General features: G+C 66.5%; 1 protein-coding gene across 5 annotated transcripts; it reads right to left on the bottom strand.

Annotated features, from left to right (window-relative positions):
* Nucleotides 1-600: 600 nt before the first annotated feature.
* On the bottom strand, nt 601-17,401 carry LOC128150187 (zinc finger and BTB domain-containing protein 4-like). Of its 5 annotated transcripts, XM_052806167.1 has the most exons (6): nt 17,283-17,401; nt 13,791-13,894; nt 11,332-11,408; nt 4,108-7,266; nt 1,466-4,068; nt 601-1,422 (listed from the first exon to the last, which is right to left on the bottom strand). In XM_052806167.1, exon 4 carries the CDS (start codon nt 7,249-7,251, stop codon nt 4,291-4,293), a length of 2,961 nt encoding a protein of 986 aa, XP_052662127.1. In that variant the 5' UTR covers nt 7,252-7,266; nt 11,332-11,408; nt 13,791-13,894; nt 17,283-17,401; the 3' UTR covers nt 601-1,422; nt 1,466-4,068; nt 4,108-4,290. The 5 variants fall into 5 exon arrangements, with proteins under 5 accessions (XP_052662127.1, XP_052662125.1, XP_052662128.1 ...); XM_052806165.1 differs by having other exon boundaries at nt 601-4,068; XM_052806168.1 differs by lacking the exons at nt 13,791-13,894; nt 17,283-17,401 and adding an exon at nt 13,485-13,611 and having other exon boundaries at nt 601-4,068.
* Between the last annotated feature and the right edge of the window lie 1,336 nt (nt 17,402-18,737).

Consider the following 18,737-nt stretch of genomic DNA (forward strand, 5'->3'; position numbering starts at 1 on the left):
TGTCTCCAATGTCCCCATGTCCCCCCGTGTCCCAATGTCCCCCCATGTCCCCATGTCCCCCATGTCACCCCATGTCCCCCAATGTCCCCATGTCCCCCCGTGTCCCCCGTGTCTCCCCATGTCCCCAATGTCCCCCATGTCCCCAATGTCCCCATGTCCCCCCGTGTCCCCCGTGTCTCCCCATGTCCCCAATGTCCCCCATGTCCCCAATGTCCCCATGTCCCCCGTGTCCCAATGTCCCCCCATGTCCCCAATGTCCCCCATGTCACCAATGTCCCCATGTCACCCCATCTCTCCAATGTCCCCCGTGTCCCCCCACATGTCCAGTGTCCCCAATGTCCCCATGTCCCCCCATGTCACCCCATGTCCCCCCATGTCTCCAATGTCCCCCATGTCCCCCCGTGTCCCCATGTCCCCCGTGTCCCCCCATGTCCCCCGTGTCCCCAATGTCCCCCACGTCACCAATGTCCCCATGTCACCCCATGTCCCTCCATGTCACCAATGTCCCCATGTCCCCCGTGTCTCCAATGTCCCCCCGTGTCTCCAGTGTCCCCCACGTCCCCCCCACGTCCCCCCCCCCGTGTCCCCGCTCAGGCCAGCTCAGCTCTACGGTGTTTATTGGCGTCTCTAACACTCACTGATGCAGATAAATAGTGGACATTTGTCACCGCCGCCACCGACCGCCGCCGCGGGGGACACCGCGGGGACACCCCGCTGTGGGGCGCCCCGCCACACCCCCGGGGACCCCTCCCCACTGGGGACACCGCCCTGGGGACCCCCCCCTCCCCAATGGGGCCACCTCAGAGGGGGACATCCCCAACGGGGACACTCAAGGGGACCCCTCCCCAGTGGGGCCACCCCCTTGGGGACAACCCATTGGGGACACCCCTGAGGGACCCCTCCCCTTTGAGGCGCTCCGTTGGGGACACCCCACTGGGGACATCCCCTCTTGAGGTCACCCCATCGGGGACATCCCCCATTAGATGCCACCCCGCTGAAGGACACCCCACGGGGACGTCCTCCACCGGGGACATCCCAATGGGGACAAGCCTCGCTGAGGCCACCCCATGGGGACGTCCCCCACGGAGGCCACCCCGTTGGTGACACCCCATGGGGACGTCCCCCACGGAGGCCACCTCGTTGGGGCCACCTCCTTGAGGCCACCCCGTTGGTGACACCCCATGGGGACGTCCCCCACGGAGGCCACCTCGTTGGGGGCCACCTCCTTGAGGCCACCCCGTTGGTGACACCCCATGGGGACGTCCCCCACGGAGGCCACCTCGTTGGGGCCACCTCCTTGAGGCCACCCCGTTGGTGACACCCCATGGGGACGTCCCCCACGGAGGGCCACCTCGTTGGGGCCACCTCCTTGAGGCCACCCCGTTGGTGACACCCCATGGGGACGTCCCCCACGGAAGCCACCTCATTGAGGCCACCCCATGGGGACGTCCCCCAGGGAGGTCACCTCATTGGGGCCACCTCCTTGAAGCCACCCCACTGGTGACACCCCATGGGGACGTCCCCCATGGAGCCCCCCCCTTCATGCCCCCCCCCCCTCCCGGTGTCCCCACTGTCCCCAGGGTCCCCCCACTCCCCTCCCTTCCCCCCCCCCCTTATTTTTATCTCCACTTTTTTTCACTCTTCCCCTTTTTTGCTTGGTTTTGCCTTTTTTTTTTTTCGGGCGGGTCCCCCCTAAAGTGCGGTCGGGGACGGGGACACGGGGGGGGGAGGGGGGACACGCGTGGGGGAGGGGGAGACAAGTGGGGGAGGGGCAGGGGTGGGGGAGGGGGACAGTCAGTAGCAAACGCGGCCACGAAAGTGCAAACGGGAGGAGGGGGCCGCGGCCGGGGGGGGGTGTGTGTGCACGAGGGGGCTTGCACGGGGAAGGGGAGGGGGGAGCCTCGCACGAGGACCGGGCTCGCACGAGGGTCGGCCTCGTGCGAGAAGGGTCCTCGCACGAGGATGGTCCTTGCACAAGGCTGGGTCTCGTGCAAGGGTGTGTCTTGCACGAGGGTGGGCTTTGCGCAAGGACCGCCCTCGCACGAGGCTGGGTCTTGCACGAGGACAATGCTCGCTCGAGCGTGGGCTTTGCGTGAGGACGGGCCTCACGCGAGGACCGGCCTTGTGCAAGGACGAGTGTTGCACAAGGATGGGCCTTGTGCGAGGACGGGGCCCCGTGCAAGGATGGTCCTCACCTGAGGATGGTCCTTCCACGAGGACAGGCCTTGCACAAGGATGTGCTTCGCACGAGGCCCACCCTTGCACAAGGAGGGGTGTTGCACAAGAACAACCCCCGTGCAAGGAGGAGCCTCGCACGAGGCCATCCCTCGCACACGCAGCGGGGGGGGGGGCGATGGCCTCGCACGGCCGGGGCGTAGCGTGGGGGCGGCCTTGCACGAGGAGGGGGGGGGCGTGAGAGGGGCCTGGCGCGGGCGTGCGTTGCACGAGGCTGGACCTTGCACAGGGCGCATTGCATAAAGACGGGCCTTGCACGGGGCAGGGGCGGGGCCTTGCACGGGGATGGGGCGTGGCACGGGCGTGGCACGAGGAGGGCGGTGCCAGCCGTGCACACTCGTGTGAGGCACGAGGGCGGGGCTCGCATGGGGGGCGTGCGGGAGGGGCGGCGGGGGCCGTGCGACAGAGAAGACGGCGGGCGGCGCCTGGCCGTGCGACGCACAAGGATCCGCCTTGCGCAGTCGTGCAGCGCACAAGGATGCTCTTTGCACGAGGATGGGTGTCGCACGAGGATCGACCTTGCCTGCCCGTGCACCGCACAAGGGCGCTCCTCCCACAAGCCGTGCGTTGCACGAGGATGGTCTTTGCCCAACGACGCATCGCACGGGGATCTACCTTGCCTGCCCGTGCGTTGCACGAGGACACACCTTGCACCGCTGTGCATCGCACGAGCGTGGTCCTCGCGCGCCCACGTGCCGCACGAGGCTAGGCCGCGCTCGGGCGTGCCTTGCACGAGGATCCACCGCGCGCGCTTGTGCGTTGCACGAGGACGTTCCTCGCACGCCCGGGCCTCGCACGAGGATGCTCCCCCCCCCACCCCCCAGGAAGACGCGGGGCCTCGCACGCCCCTCGCACGCCGGGGGTGGGATTTGGGGGGGGACACGCTGGAATGTCACTGCGATGCCGTAAGGTGCCAAGGGCGGGGGGGGTGGGGGGGGTATTGGGTTTTGGGGGGGCCCCGGGATAGTGGGGGGGACCCCGGTTTATTGGGGGAGGGGCCCTGATTTATTGGGGGGGCCCCTTATAGTGGGGGGGGCCCGTTTGGGGGTTTGGGGGTGCAAAATTCTGCGGGGGGGAAATGGGGGGCCCCCTATACTGGGGGGGTCCCCCACTATTTTGGGGGGGCTCCACTATACTGGGGGGCCCCAATATACTGGGGGGTCCCTATACTGGGGGGTTTCTCTATACTGGGGGGGGTCCAAGTATATTGGGGGTCCGCTATACTGGGGGGGGGCCTATAATGGGGGTTCCCCTATACCGGGGGGGTCCTCTATACTGGGGGGGTCCCCTATACTGGGGGGCGTCCGCTATACTGGGGGGGGGCCCTATACTGGGGGTTTTCCCTATACTGGGGGGGGTCCCTATACTGGGGGGGGCCCAGACCCTGTCCCATTCCCCCCAGTTTGAGGTGACTGGGAGCCTCCCCAGTATACCCAGTGCCCCCCCCCCATTCCCATACTGGTCCCTGTGGCACCCCCAGATCCTGCCCCCCACCCCATAGCGTTATGGGGGGGTGGTCCCTCTGCCCCCCCAAGTCCCAAGGGGGGGGGTCCCCACCGGTGTCCCCTATGGGAGAGAGATCCCCAACCTCCCCCATGGGGCCCCCCCGTCTCCTATGGGGCAGAAGACCCCCCCCCCCAATTTCCTCTATGGGGCAGGGGGGGGCCCCCACTATTTCCTATGGGGCCCCCCACTTCCCCTATAGGGCTGGAGCCCCCCTACTCACCTGGGGACCCCCCCCCATCTCCTATGGGCCCCCCCCCAACCTCTTATGCCCCTCCCTCCATGCTATGGGACCCCCCCCATCTCCCCCTATGGGGCAGGGTCCCCCATCTCCTATAGGGCCCCCCCATGCTATGGGCCCCCCGCAACCTCCTATGGGCCCCCCCCATTTCCTATGTGGCCCTCAACCTCCTATGGGGCCCCCCCACATGCTATGGGCCCCCCCATCTCCTATTGGGGCCCCCCACCTCCTATGGGGCCCCCCCCATGCTATGCCCACCCCCACTTCCTATGGGGCAGGGGCCCCCCATTTCCTATGGGGCCCTAAACCTCCTATAGGGCCCCCCCCCATGCTATGGGGCCCCCCCACCTCTGGGGCCCCCCACCCCCCTCTATGGGGCAGGACCCCCCCCCACCCCCCCCACCCCCCTCCTCAAGTCCCCCCCCCCCGCTTTCCGGGGTCGCTCCCCTCCCCCTCCGGGGAACCCAAAAGTGGGGGGTACAGAGGGGGGGAGGGGTGGGGGGACACCCCCCCCTCCCCCCCCCAAAAACCCCTCGTTTTCGGGGAGCACCACGTTGAGGGCCAGGGGGAGGGGGAAGGGGTAGGGGTACGCGGCCACCAGCCGGGGGCCGTAGGGGAGGGGGAAACTGGGGGGAGGAGGGGGGGGGCCGGGGGGGTCCCCCCCTTTGCCCCCCTCCCCCTCCTCCCCCTCCCCCGATTTCGGGGTCCCCCCCCCGCCTCAGTAGAGCCAAAGGTTGTTCCTGAACCGGGTAACCCCCGCTGGGACCCGGCGACGGTGACACCCCCTTGTCACCCGTCACCGCGTCAACCCCGTCACCGGGAATCGGGGGGGGGACGGCGATATCGTCACCCGGCGGCGGGGGAGGGGTGACACCCCCTTTTTCCCCTCCCCCTTCCTCCTTCACCCCCGCCACCGCCGGCGGGGTGTAGGCGATGACAGTCGGCGGCGGCGGCGACACGGGCGACGGCGGCGGCGACTCCGCCTGATGCCGTTTGGCGTGCCGGCTGAGCGCCGCCGCCGTCTTACAGACCTTGGCGCAGCGGCTACAGGCGAAGCGCAAAGATGGCCGCCGTCCCACGCGGGGGGTGGGGGGACCGGTTGTACCCACCCCCCCTCCCCCGCCGGACGTCCCCTCGTGTCCCCGTTGGTGTTTCCGTAATTTCCTCAAAGCCGTGAAAGTTTTCCCGCACACCCGGCACGGGTGTTGCCAATCCCGCCGCCGGTGCCCGTCCCCCGACTGTGCGTCACCGTCACCTTCGTCACCGTCACCCGTCGACCACCGTAACGAGCGCAACTTGCGGCGCCAACGGGATTTCTTCGCCTTGACGGCGCCGGTTGTGCTGCCGGTTGTACCGCCGCCGGTTGTACCGCCGCCGGTTGTCTTCCGTTTGGGTTTGTAGGTGTAATATGGGCGCCAAAGACGGTCCTCGGCATCGCTGTCATCGTCACCACTCCGGCGGGAACAGGCGGCAGTGGCGGCGGTGCGACGGTGAGCAGTCGGAGAGGCGGTGGTGCCGGTGCCGGTGCCGGTGGTCTCCAACCGGAGGTCGGTCTCGGAGATGCGCCGCTTGACGATGGCTTCCTCGCCAATACGGACGGTGATTTGGCAAAGCGGCGCCGCCCGGCTCTCCCCCGCCGTCCCCACGTAAGCCGGTTTGGCCACGTAGGTCATGGTACGGCTGGCGGTGGTGGTGGAACCGGTGCCGGCGGCGGCGGGTGACGGTTGGGTTGTCGGCGCCGTCCCACTATCACCCACCGGCGCCTCCCCAGCCGCTCGCTGCGCCTCAATGTAATCCCGCAGCACCTGTTTCTTCATCGGCCGGGCCGCTGGCGCCGCCGCCGGCGCCGCCGGCACCGCCGGCACCGCTGCTGCCTCCCCCGCCCTCCCATTATAGGCGATAACGGAAGCGGCCGCCGCCCCGCTATGAACGATGACCGATGCTGACGGTCGCCCGTAGGCGATGACCGACGCCGGTTCGGGTCTTGGCGATGGGAAAGCGCCGACGGTCGCCGATGGCTCTACCGGATTGGCCGTCGGCAAGAGGATCCCATCAGCCACCAAGCCTTGACTGTAGGTCTTGTAGGGTCGCTTGTGCGCCCGCATGGGCAAGAGCCGGTAGAGCTTGAGGGCGTTGAGTTTGGGCTTGTAGCCGCCGTTGGGCGTCTTCTCGGAGGAGATGAGCCCCGGGTTGATGCCGTGAAAGGCTTTCTGGTGGGTCTTGAGGTTGTAGTAGGTGACGAAGGTCTCCCAACAGAAGATACACTGGTAGCGGCGTTCGCCGGTGTGCCAGACCTCGTGTTTGGTGCGATATTCGGCCAAAGCGAAGACCTTGTCGCAATAACGGCAAGGGTACTTGCGTCGCCAAGAGTGGACGTTAGCGTGACGCTTCAGGCTGGAGAGCGTCATGTAGGAGCGTTGGCAAACCCCGCACAGGTAGACCACGTGCCCGTCCACCACCTTCACCACCGGTTCCTGCTCGGGGATCAACTCCAACGCCCGGTGACGCAACAGCAATGCCTTCTTGCCTTGTTTCGGTGTCGGCGTGGCGGTGTTGGTGGTGACGGCGTCACCGTCGCGATGGCCGTCCTTGCAGAGGACCTCGTGGGTTTGCAACCTCTTGACGTGGATGAAGCTCTTGCCGCAATGCCGGCACGCCAAACCCCGGCGCCCACGGTGAAGTTTGGCGTGTAATCCCAACGCCGCCGCCGTGCTGAACCCTCGACCGCACAACCCGCAACGCAGCGATGACGATGACGCCGATGACGGCGACGCCGTCACCGGTTCGGCAACCGCCGGCGTATCGCTTGACCGCGGCGGGCAGGTTAAATCAACCGGGGCGGCGGGTGAGCGGGGATCCCCCGTCACGGGGGGGGTCCAAGATCCGTTCATCTCCTTGGGGGTCCCCACTTCCAACCCTTGGAGGCAAGAGATACCCAACCGTCGGCCAACGGCGCCCAACTCGCGGGCAGCTGCCTGCGACGGGACGGCCAAGCGGGAGTTGTAGATGAAGTTGAGGACGTCGGAGAAGACGCCGGCTTGGACACCGGGAAGCTCCAAAACTTGGGCAGGGGTTGGGCAGGTGGGTTCTTCGGCCAAAGCTTGTTTGAAGAAGGGGCTGGATGCGGCCAAGACGTTTTTATGGGCTCGGAATTTGGTGTCCTCGGCGATGATGGTGACGTCACAGAATTGGCCCCTCAACCGTTGCTCGTTTAACTCCACCAATAACGAACGGCAATGCCCGGCGTCCGACACCTCCACGACCGGAGCCATCCCCGCGGCGCCCACCTGTGGGATACGGGGAGTCAGTGGGGATGGGGGGCCCGGATGCCGGAGCCCCCTATTTGGGGACATTTGGACAGCTGGGTCCTCTCTATGGGGTCACCCGGACGCCTGGGTCCCCTATTTCGGGGGGGGCCCGGATGCCTGGGTCCTCTCCATGGGGTCACTTGGGCACCGAGGTCCCTTCTATGGGGTGCCCGGATGCCTGGGTCCTTTCTGTGGGGCTGGCCAGACCCCTGGGACCCCTATTTGGGGTCGCCCAGACGCCTGGGTCCACTATCTGGGGGGGCCCAGATGCCTGGGTCCTCTGTTTTGGGGGTCACCTGAACGCCTGGGTCCTCTCCATGGGGTCTCTCGGCTGCCGGGGTCCCTCCTATGGGGCTGACTGGACACCTGGGTCCATTCTATGGGGCTGACTGGACACCTGGGTCCCCTATTTGGGGACACTTGGACACCTGAGTTCCCTCCGTGGGGTGCCTTCTGTGGGTCCTTGGGGGCCCCCGTGGCCCAGCCAGCCCCACTGCATGGGGGTCCCCGGCCCCACAGCATCCTCACACCCAGCCCCACATATCAGGGTCCCCCAGCCCCACAGATCAGCCCCACGGATCAGGGTCCCCAGCCCCCCACTTTAGGAGTTCCCCAGCCCCACAGATCAGGGTCCTCCAGCCCCACAGTTTAGGGCTCCATCAGCCCCACACAACGGGGGCCCCTAGCCCCATGGATTGGGGTCCCCCAGCCCCAAAATTTAGGGCTCCCTCAGCCCCACATATCCGGGTCCCCAGCCCCACAGCATGGGGACCCCCCAGCCCCACAGCTCGTGGGTCCCCCAGCCCCACATATCACGCTCCCTCAGCCCCACATATGCCCCCCCCAGCCCCACAGAGTAGGGTCCCCCAGCCCCATGGATTGGGCTCCCCCAGCCCCACACATCCACTGACACCCACCCCCCCCCGACTACCTGGTGCCCCCCACGCCGTGGGTCAGGGTGTCCCCATGCCATGGGGCTGTGGGGGGGGGGGGTGGGGTGTCCCTGTGCCGTGGGGCAGGGCATCCCCACGCCACGGGGCAGGGCAGGGTCCCCCCTGAGCCGTGGGGCTGAGGGTCCCTGCCCCACAGCGTCCCAGCCCCACGGCGCGCCCCGGCCCCCGCCCCCCCCCGCGGCACCAAGGAGCCATTTTGCGTCGGGGCCTCCTCGGCCGGCGGCTAAAATGGCTGCGGGAGCCGCCGCGGCTGCGACCCACGGCGCGACCCACGGCGCCGCACGCGGCATCACCCCCCCGGCATCGCCCGCGAGCCTGAGGCTGCCCCACGGCGCGCCCCACGGTGACGCCCGCAGCCTGACCCACGGCGCGACCCACGGGGTCAGCCGTGGCCTGACCCACGGCGCGACCCACGGCGTCGCCCGTGGCGTGACCCACGGCGTCACCCCCTGACCCACAGCATGACCCACAGTGCCACCCGCAAGGCGGGGGCTGCCCCGTAGTGTGACCCACGGTGTCACCCACAGCCCGACCCACGGTGTCACCCGTGGCGTGACCCACGGCATGACGAACGGCACGACAGCTGACCCACAGTGTGACCCACGGCCTGCCCCATAGCTTGAACCGTGGCCCGACCCATGGCACCTCCATCCCTGGGGCTGCCCCATAGCGTGACCCACAGCACGACCTATGGCAGTGGGGCTGCCCCACAGCGTGACCCACAGCCAGCCCAGAGTCTGCCCCCCCCAACCCCACTAGCCCCCCATGCTGCCCCCCAACCTGCCCCCCGTACCCCCTAGGACCCCTCTCCTGCCCCCCACCCCCAGGATTCCCCCCCCCCAGCTCATTACTGGATCCCTCTTAACGACCCTCCCCAGACCACCCCCCACCTTTCCCAGCATTCCCTGCTCTGCCCCACGGCACCTCTGGGGGTCTGGGATGGCTCCTGGGGTCAAGGGATCCCCCCAAGATCATGGGACCCCCCCCCCCAAGGGTCAAGGGATCCCCTCCCAATCATGGGATCCCCCCAAGTTCATGGGATCCCCCCAGGGATCCCCCAGGGGTCATGGGATCCCCCCAAGATCAAGATTCCCCCCCCCGAGATCCCAACTCTGCCACGGCCGAGATCCAGCCCCATGGATCCCGGCAGATCCCAGCTCCTTTGAAGGCAACAACCAGACCCCCGGCGCCCCGGGGATCCCAAATCCACCCCCGGGACCATCCGGCCTCCCAGATCCCAGGAGATCCCAGCTCCAGCCCCACTTATATCCATCCCCACGGATTGTGGGAGATCCCAGCTCCATCCCAGCTCAGCTCCAGCCCCCCGGATCCCGGAGGATCCCAGCTCCATCCCAGCTGGGATCCAGCCCTCCAGATCCCAGGAGACTCCAGACCCATCCCAGCTTAGCTCCAGGCCCACGGATCCCAGGAGATCCCACCTCCACCTCCACCAGCATCCAGTCCCACAGATCCTGGGAGATCCCAGATCCATCCCAGCTGGGATCCAGCCCCACAGATCCTGGAAGATCCCAGCTCCATTCCAGTTCAGCTCCAGCCCCACAGATTCTGGCAGATCCCAGCTCCATCTCTGCCAACATCCCACCCCCTAGATCCCAGGAGATCCCAGACCCATCCCCATCTCTATCCAATCCTCCAGGTCCTGAGAGATCCCGGCTCCATCCCAGCTCAGCTCCAGCCCCACAGATCCCAGGACACCCCAGCTTAATCCCACCTGGGATCCAGCCCCCCAGATCCCGGCAGATCCCAGACCCCCATTCTCGCCTATATCCAGCCCCCCAGACCCTGGGACAGCCCAGCTCCATCCCAGCTGGGATCCAGCCCCACAGATCCTGGCAGATCCCAGCTCCATCCCAGCTCAGCTCCAGCCCCACGGATTCCCAGCACACCCCAGCTCCATCCCAGCTGGGATCCAGCACCATGGATCCTGGCACATCTCAGACCCATCCCAGTTGGGATCCAGCCCCACAGATCCCAGGAGATCCCAGCTCCAGCCCAGCTCAGCTCCAGCCCCACAGATCCTGGCAGATCCCAGATCCCATCCAGGCAGGGATCCTCCCCCCCCCCCCCATCCCATGGGATCCCTCTCAGCCCAGCTGCCCCCTCCCTCCAGGATCCACCCCCGGCCCTTGGGATCCCCAGGGATCCAGTGGGGGGGGGGAAGGGGGTTGGGGGGGGCCTGGCTCTACCTGGTGCAGGGTGCGGCCCCCCCCGGATCCCGGGAGATCCCGGATGTGCGCAGCGGCCGGATCCTTCCCCCCCCCCCCGCCCCCCCCTCCAGGCCCCAGCTCGTCGGAGGAGCCGAAGCCGCCTTGGCCGATCGCCCACCCGGGACCGGGGCCAGCGTCGCCGCCCGGGCCAGGATCCGGCCCCCCGCGCCCCACGGCGACGCCGGATCCGTCCCCCCGTCGCCCCGATTCCCTGCAGGATTTGGCCCCCGTGCCCCATAGCACCCTGGGATCCGGTCCCCGCACCCCATGGCCCCACAGCAGCACCCCATGGCACCCTGGGGCAGGATCTGGCCCCCCAGCATCGTCCCACAGCACCGTGGGGCAGGATCTGGTCCCCCAGCATCACCCCACGGCACTGCGGGGCAGGATCTGGCCCCCCAGCATCTCCCCATGGCGCCGTGGGGAAGGATCCGGCCCCACAGCATCTCCCCACAGCACCGTGGGGCAGGATCTGGCCCCCCAGCATCACCCCATGGCGCCGTGGGGAAGGATCCGGCCCCACAGCATCTCCCCACAGCACCGTGGGGCAGGATCTGGCCCCCCAGCATCTCCTCACTGCATCGTGGGGCGGGATCTGCTACCCCCAGCACCACCCCACAGCACCACGGGGCAGGATGTGGCCCCCCAGCATCACCCCACGGCGCCGTGGGGCAGGATCCAGCCCCACAGCATCACTCCACATCACCGCGGGGCAGGATCTGCCACCCCCAGCATCGCCGCACAGCCCCGTGGGGCAGGATCCAACCCGTTGCCGCGGCGGCGGGGGGTTCTAGATCCCACGGGTTGTCGTGGCGATGGGAGGGGTTCTAGACCAGGCCGGCTGCCACGGCAACAGCACCTACCTGTGAGCGGAGGCCTCATGGACTAGGTGTTGCTGCTCCGGGGGTCCTCGGTGGGGGGTCACAGCCGGCAGGGCCTCCTGGGAGGGGGGGGGAACGGAGCGGGGTCAGTACACCCAGACACGGGGGTACCCAGGGTGCCGAGGAGGGGGCGGCGCAGGCAGGAACACCCAGACGGGGGGGTCCCCGGGATGGAGGATGGGTAGGGGAGATGGGGTGCTTGGGAAACACCCGGCCGTATGACTGTTGTCAGGCAGCAACAGGCAGACGACAGAGTCAGGATCCCTGCCAGGCACAGACGGGAAGGAGGTGTAGCCTGGCTACAGTCGGAGGGGTGATAAAGCAAGGCCGGTACAGGCAGAGCGGTGTAGCCTGGCTACAGTCGGAGGGGTGATAAAGCAAGGCCGGTACGGGCAGAGCGGTGTAGCCTGGCTACAGTCGGAGGGGTGATAAAGCAAGGCCGGTACGGGCAGAGCGGTGTAGCCTGGCTACAGTCGGAGGGGTGATAAAGCAAGGCCGGTACGGGCAGAGCGGTGTAGCCTGGCTACAGTCGGAGGGGTGATAAAGCAAGGCCGGTACGGGCAGAGCGGTGTAGCCTGGCTACAGTCAGAGGGGTGATAAAGCAAGGCCGGCACGGGCAGAGCGGTGTAGCCTGGCTACAGTCGGAGGGGTGATAAAGCAAGGCCGGTACAGGCAGAGAAGTGTCTCCTGGTACACCCAGCAGGCTGCCCGTGGTTCCCAGAGGTGTCCCAACCACATCACACCACAACCACAGGTGTGCAAGGTGTGACACGACTACAGCGCACAATCACCGCACCAGCCACCCGTGGCTGTAGTGAGGCAGGGGCAGGCAGGGGCACTTCAGTCCTGGCTCCTGTCTCCGGCAGTGCCAGCAACAGTCGGTCATCGTGGAGGGGGAAGCTACAGTTGGAGGCAACAAGGGGGTCACAGTCTGGTGGTACAACGTGTGTGCATGCGGGTGACAAAATGTCGGCTGGTGACAAAATGGTAGCGAGCAACAAAATGGAAGAGGATGACAAAGTGTCAGTGGGTGGCAAAATACAGGGAGACAAAATGGTGGTGGGTGACAAAATGGTAGCGGGTGACAAAATGGCAATGGGTAACAAAATGGTGGCAGGTGACGAAGTGGCAGCGGGTGACAAAATGGAAGCGGGTGACAAAATGGAAGCAGGTGGCAAAATGGTAGCGGGTGACAAAATGGTGGCGGGTGACAAAGTGGCAGCAGCGGGTGACGACAAAATGGTAGCGGGTGACAAAATGGCAGCAGGGGTGTGCGTCTCTGGGTATCACGAGACATGGGACACGTGATGTCATGGGAATGTCGTGGAGGTTGGGACCGGGGACATGACGTACAGTATGATGTCATCGTCACCGCAAGGGAGACAGGCGTGATGTCACTGGGAGGGGGGAAGCTGACTGTGCCCCACGGTGATGGGTACAGCCGGGTAAAACTCTCCTGGGATGTGTGGACGTGATGTCATCGGGGGGGGTGCATGTCAGCTATGGTGCGATGTCATCAGAGTGATGTCACGAAGGTGTATGTGTCCCGCACAGGCAGACGCAGCTGGGGGGGGGGGATGTACAGTTGTGGGGCTGGGGGAGGCACCGCCTGACGTGGGGGGGGGTGGGCGGGGGGTTGTGCCAAGTGGGTCGTGGGGAGGGGCCGCAGCGGGGGTGGGGGTACAGTCGGACAGGAGGTGACACGGGGCAGGGGAGGGGACACCCTGGGTACAACCGGTGACAGCGGGGGTGGGGTCAAGGGGGAGGGGAACAACCTGACGCAGCGGCTACAGCTGGAGGCCTACAGGGATGGGGGGGGGGGGGCACAGGTGGAGGGGACCCCCCCCCATGCACACACCCCCTCCACACCCCCACCCACCCCCCCCTTCCCCATGCACACCCCCTCCCCCATCCACACCCCCTCCACCCCCCACCCCGGAAACCCTCCGTCAACCGGAACAACCCCGCGAGGAGACACCCGGACACCCCTCGTCCCCCTTCCCCACCCACCCCGGGGGTCACCGGGGAGGGGACCCCAAGTGTCGCCAGCGGGGGACCAACACCTCCCCGCCTTTTCTTACCCCCCGCCACCACCCCCCCCCCCCGCCAAAGTACCACCGGAGACGCCTGACAACCTCCATCCGGCGATGACGGGGACGTCACCGTCACCGAGAGGCAACAGGCGGTGGCATCCCCGGTGATGGAGGACACCGTGGTGATGGGGGGGGGGGGAAGATGTCACCCAACTGTTGCCATGGAAACAACCCCCCCAACACCCCTCCCCCCACCCAACAACCCCCCCCTCCCCCCCCAAGGTCCTGCCAGGGGAAAGACCTTTCACCTGCAGCCAATGAGGGAGCAGAGAAAAAGGGGGACCCCGCCCCATGTCACACCCCCCGTGGGCCAATGGGATAGCGGGGAATGCAGACGTCAGGGCTCACCTGGATGCTCATTGGCTGGGCTGGGAGTGATGTCACGAGGCCCCCTTCCTACCACAAGCCCTTGCGTCGGGTGTTGTTAAAGGAACAGGCAGCAGCGGAGGAGGCTGGGGGGGGGGGGGGGGGTGCGAGGGTGGGGTCAGGTGGGTGACGCACACAGGCGGACACGGGTGACGGACGTGTCACCGCGCTCCCCGAGTGTGCGCGAGGGGCTGGGGACACCCCTCGGCCCGCAGGTGGGGGGTGACGCAGGCTACAGTCGCACACGTGTACAGGCGGAAAAGGAGGGGTGCAACAGGCGGTGGGGGGACGGACGGACCGACGGACACCCACCCACCCACCCACCCACCCACCCGGTGGGGGGACAGGCGGTGCGCGGCACGGCAGGGGCACGCGTGTAACGTGTGCGACGCGGCGGGGGCACGCACAGGCGCACCACGCACAGGCGCACCGCGCACAGGCGCACCGCGCACAGGCCGCGCGCGCGACGCGTGCAACACCCGCGCTGCGCACACGCACGCCCGGCGCGCACGCGTCCGCAACGCGCGCGGCAGCCCTGGCTCGCGCACGCGCACCCCTGCACCGCACACACCAGCCGTAGAACACACGCGGGTACAACGTACACAACACCCGCAGCGCGCGCGCACGGCGCGCGCGCGTGTACAATGTGCACAACGCCCACGCTGCGCACACCCACCCCGTGCACGCACGTAGACAACGCACACAACACTCGCACCGCACGCAACGGCGTGTACACAACGTACAGGCAACACCCACAGCGTGCGCACGCCGTGCACGGTCCGTGCACACCTGCAGTGTGCGCAACGCCCGTGCTGCGTGCGCACACACACGGAGTACGTGCACGTACGCAGCACGGGTGACACCCACGCTGCGCACACCAGCACGTACGCGACGCACACAACAACCGCCGCGTGCACAGTCCACGCGCGTACACAACACACACAACATCTCCGGTGTGTGCACGCTGTGCCCAGGCGGTGCACACATGCAACACGTGCAACACCTGCACTACACGCACACATACAGAGCGTGTGCACATACAGAATGCACGAACACCCCCAGCACGCAGCCCGTGGACATACACAACGCGCACAACACCCCCAGCGCGCACACACACAGAGTGCATGCAACACCCACGCTGCGCACAAACACCCCCAGCACACAGTCTGTGCACATATGCAACACCCACAGCACACACGCAACACCTGCACTGAACACGCAACAGCCACAGCGCGTGCACATACACAACACACGCAACACCTGCACTGAACACGCAACAGCCACAGCGCGTGGGCGTATACAACACCTGCACCGCGCACACACACTGCGCACGCGCATACACAACACACGCAACACCTGTGTTGCGCACACACAGAGTGCACGCAACACCCACAGCGCACACATGCACAGAGTATGTGCACATGTGTGACACACGCAACACCTGCGCTGGACACACCAGCACATACACAACACACACAACAACCGCAGCATGCACAGTCCATGCACGTACACGACACACGCAACACCTACGGCATGCACACACGCAACACACGCACACGCATACATAGTGCATGCATATACACAACGCACACAACACCCGCGCTGTGCACAAACACCCGGAGCGCACAGTCTGTGCACGTACGCAACACCCGCGCTGCGCGCACGCTCTGTGCGTGCACATGCACAACCCCTGTGCTACACACAACAGCCATAGTGCACGGACATATACAACGTGCACAACACCCACACTGCGCACACACACAGTGCATGCACGTACACAACACACGCAACACCCACAGCACACACGCACAGAGCACACACGTATACAACGCACGCAACACCCACACTGCACACAACAGCACGTACACAACACCCACGGTGTGCGCACACCCCCAGCACAGTCCACGCACGTACACAACGCACACAACACCCGCAGCACACACAAACACCCTGCGCAGAGCAAACATGCGTCATGTCTGCACACGTGTGCACACACGCACGACCACCACACACACACACACAGACCGTGCTCACACCCTGCACACACACGTGCGCACACACGCTACAGGCGCACAGCACCTGCACACCGACAAGCACGTGAATGCACCCTGCACGCACACGCAGCGCACAACCATCGCACACGCGTGTCTCATGCCTGTGCCAGTAGACTGACACACACGCAATGGTACAACCGGCACTCACACCCTCACCCTGACACCCCTCACACGCGTGCACAACGTGACACAACACACAACACACATGGACAAACAACCGCACGTGGGCACGTGACACTCACAATCGCATGTGGACGCACAACCGCGCATGGATGCACAACCACACACGGACACGACACACAAGCACGCACAGATGCACAACCGCACACAGACACGACACACAACACACGTGGGTGCACAACCGCACGTGGACACTTAACGCTCACAATCACACACGGATGTACAACCGCATATGGACACTTGACACACACAACGACATGCGGACGCACAACCACACACGGATACAACACACGGACACAACACACAACCACACGTGGACACACGACCCACACATGATGCCACGCAGATGCACAACCGCACACGGACACTTGACACACACAACCACACACGGACGCTTGACACAATCACACACAGATGCACAACCGCGCACGGACATGACGCACTCACGACGGCACACGGATGCACAACTGCGCACGGACACTTGACACACACAACCACCCACGGATGCACAACCGCACACGGACAAACAACCCCCCCCCGCAACCACACGCGGATGCACAATCGCACACGGCTGCACAACCGCACACGGACACTTGACGCACACAACCGCACACGGACACACGCCCCGCACACCGACACACGGACGCACACCCCACACCCGCCCGTGCACCGACACGCAACCGCCCGCACAAACACGCAGCCGCACCCCCCCCAGCCCCCCAACAGTCGCACACGCACAACCGTACCCGGCTGCCCCCCGAAACCCCCCCGAAACCCCCGGGTTCCGACTCCCCCCATCCCAGCAGCACTTGGGGGGGTGTGCAGGGGGGGTCTTGGGGGTGAGTGCCATTTGGGGGGGTCCAGGGTGGGGGCCCGGGGTGGGGGTAGGGACATTTTGGGGGTGCGGGGGGGGGTCATGGGAGGGTGTTGCAGGGGGGCGGGGCACTTTGGGGGATCCCGGGGCACTTTGGGGGTCCCGGCGGGGGCATTTTGGGGGTGGGCGGGTACCCAGGGCAATGGGGGGGGCTGAGGAGGTCATCAGCCCGGTAAGGACCCCCCTGTTCACCTGGGGGGGTCGGTACCGGGGGGGGGGGGGGGGGGGAGTGTCCCGATCCCGTGACAGGCCCGATACGGAGTGGGGGGTCCCAGTGTCCCCCAGGGGTGGGTGTCGGGGGGGGGTCCCGATCGAGGGGAGTGTCCCGGTTCCCCCCAGGGGTCCCGGTGCCGGGGGGGTCGTTACCGGGGCCTGTCCCGGGGCCGGTTGATGTCGCGACGGCGGCGGCGGCGGCGGCGGCACAAGATGGAGGCGGCGCCGTTGGGCCCCGGGTGGGAGGGAGCCCCCCCCCGCCCCACGCCACGGGGGACACGGGGGGGACACGGGGGGGGACGACGGGGAAACCGGGTGTGCGTCCCCCCGTTGGGGGTAACGGCGGAGGAACGGGGAGACAAGGGGACGTGGATGGGGGGACGGCGGGGGGGACACAACCGGGGGCACAACCGGGGGTACAGTCAGGCGGCACAAGGGGGGGGGACGGTGGGACACAACCAGGGGACACAGCCGGGGGGTTGGTGGGACACAACTGGGGGGCACAACCGGGGGAGACGGTCGGAGGGATGGTGGGACACAACCGGGGGGCACAGTCGGAGCGGGGGGTACGGCAGCACACAACTAGGGGACACAGGTGGGGAGACGGGGGGGCACAACCGGGGACACAGTGGGGCGCAAGTGGGGGATAGAAGCGGGGACACAGATGGGGGACACAACCGGGGGACACAGCCAGGGTGGGGGTACCGTGGGACACAAGCGGGGGTATGGTGGGACACAACTGGGGACACAACGGGGGCACACAGTTGGGGGTACAGCAGCACACCACCAGGGGCACAACCAGGGACACAGATGGGGGTGTTGGTGGGACACAACCGGGGGCACAACTGGGGGACACAACCGGGGGTACAGCGGCACAACTGGGGACACCACCAGGGAGTGGCAGCACACACGCAGCCGGCGGACACAGCCCGAGTGGGGGTACAGCAGAACACAACTCGGGGCACAACCGGGGGACACGACTCTGGGTACGGCAACACACAACTTGGGGTGCAACCATGGGACACAACCAGGGGTACGGCAGCACACAACCGGGGACACAACCGGGGGGCACAGCTGGGGGTACAGTGGCACACAACCACGGACACAACCGGGGTACAACAGCGCACAACGGGGGACACAGCTGAGGTATGACAGGACGCAAGTGTGGACACAACCGGGGACACAACAGCCCACACGGGGAACACAACCACTGACACAACGTACATGGCTGGGCGTACCACAGACCACAGCTCAGTGTGTGTGTGCACGCGCGTGTGTGTGTTGGGGCCTCAGTTGTAGCGCCACGTTCCCGGCATCACACCGTGTCGCGAGTTGCGTCATGTTGTGTCGCGTTGTCACCGTATTGCCAGCTACACTGTGCTGCACGGTGTTGTGGACTGTATCGTACGTCAGTCTGGTCTGCTTGCTGTTGTAGGCTGTGGTGCGCGTCAGGCTGTGCCACACGGTGTCGCGGGTTGTGTCGTGCAGCGGGTTGTACTGCACGTGCAGGTTGTGTTGTGTGGTCGGTTGTGGAACATGGTCGCAGGTTGTGTCATGCAGCAGGTTGTGCTGTACGTCAAGCTGCGCTGGATGGTGTTGCGGGTCGTG

The sequence above is a fragment of the Harpia harpyja genome, chromosome 13 (genome assembly GCF_026419915.1).
Source record: "Harpia harpyja isolate bHarHar1 chromosome 13, bHarHar1 primary haplotype, whole genome shotgun sequence".
Classification (NCBI taxonomy): domain Eukaryota; kingdom Metazoa; phylum Chordata; class Aves; order Accipitriformes; family Accipitridae; genus Harpia; species Harpia harpyja.

Excerpts from the sequence above, each read along its gene's own strand:
- LOC128150187 (XM_052806167.1), bottom strand. The coding sequence starts at position 7,251 with ATGGCTCCGGTCGTGGAGGTGTCGGACGCCGGGCATTGCCGTTCGTTA.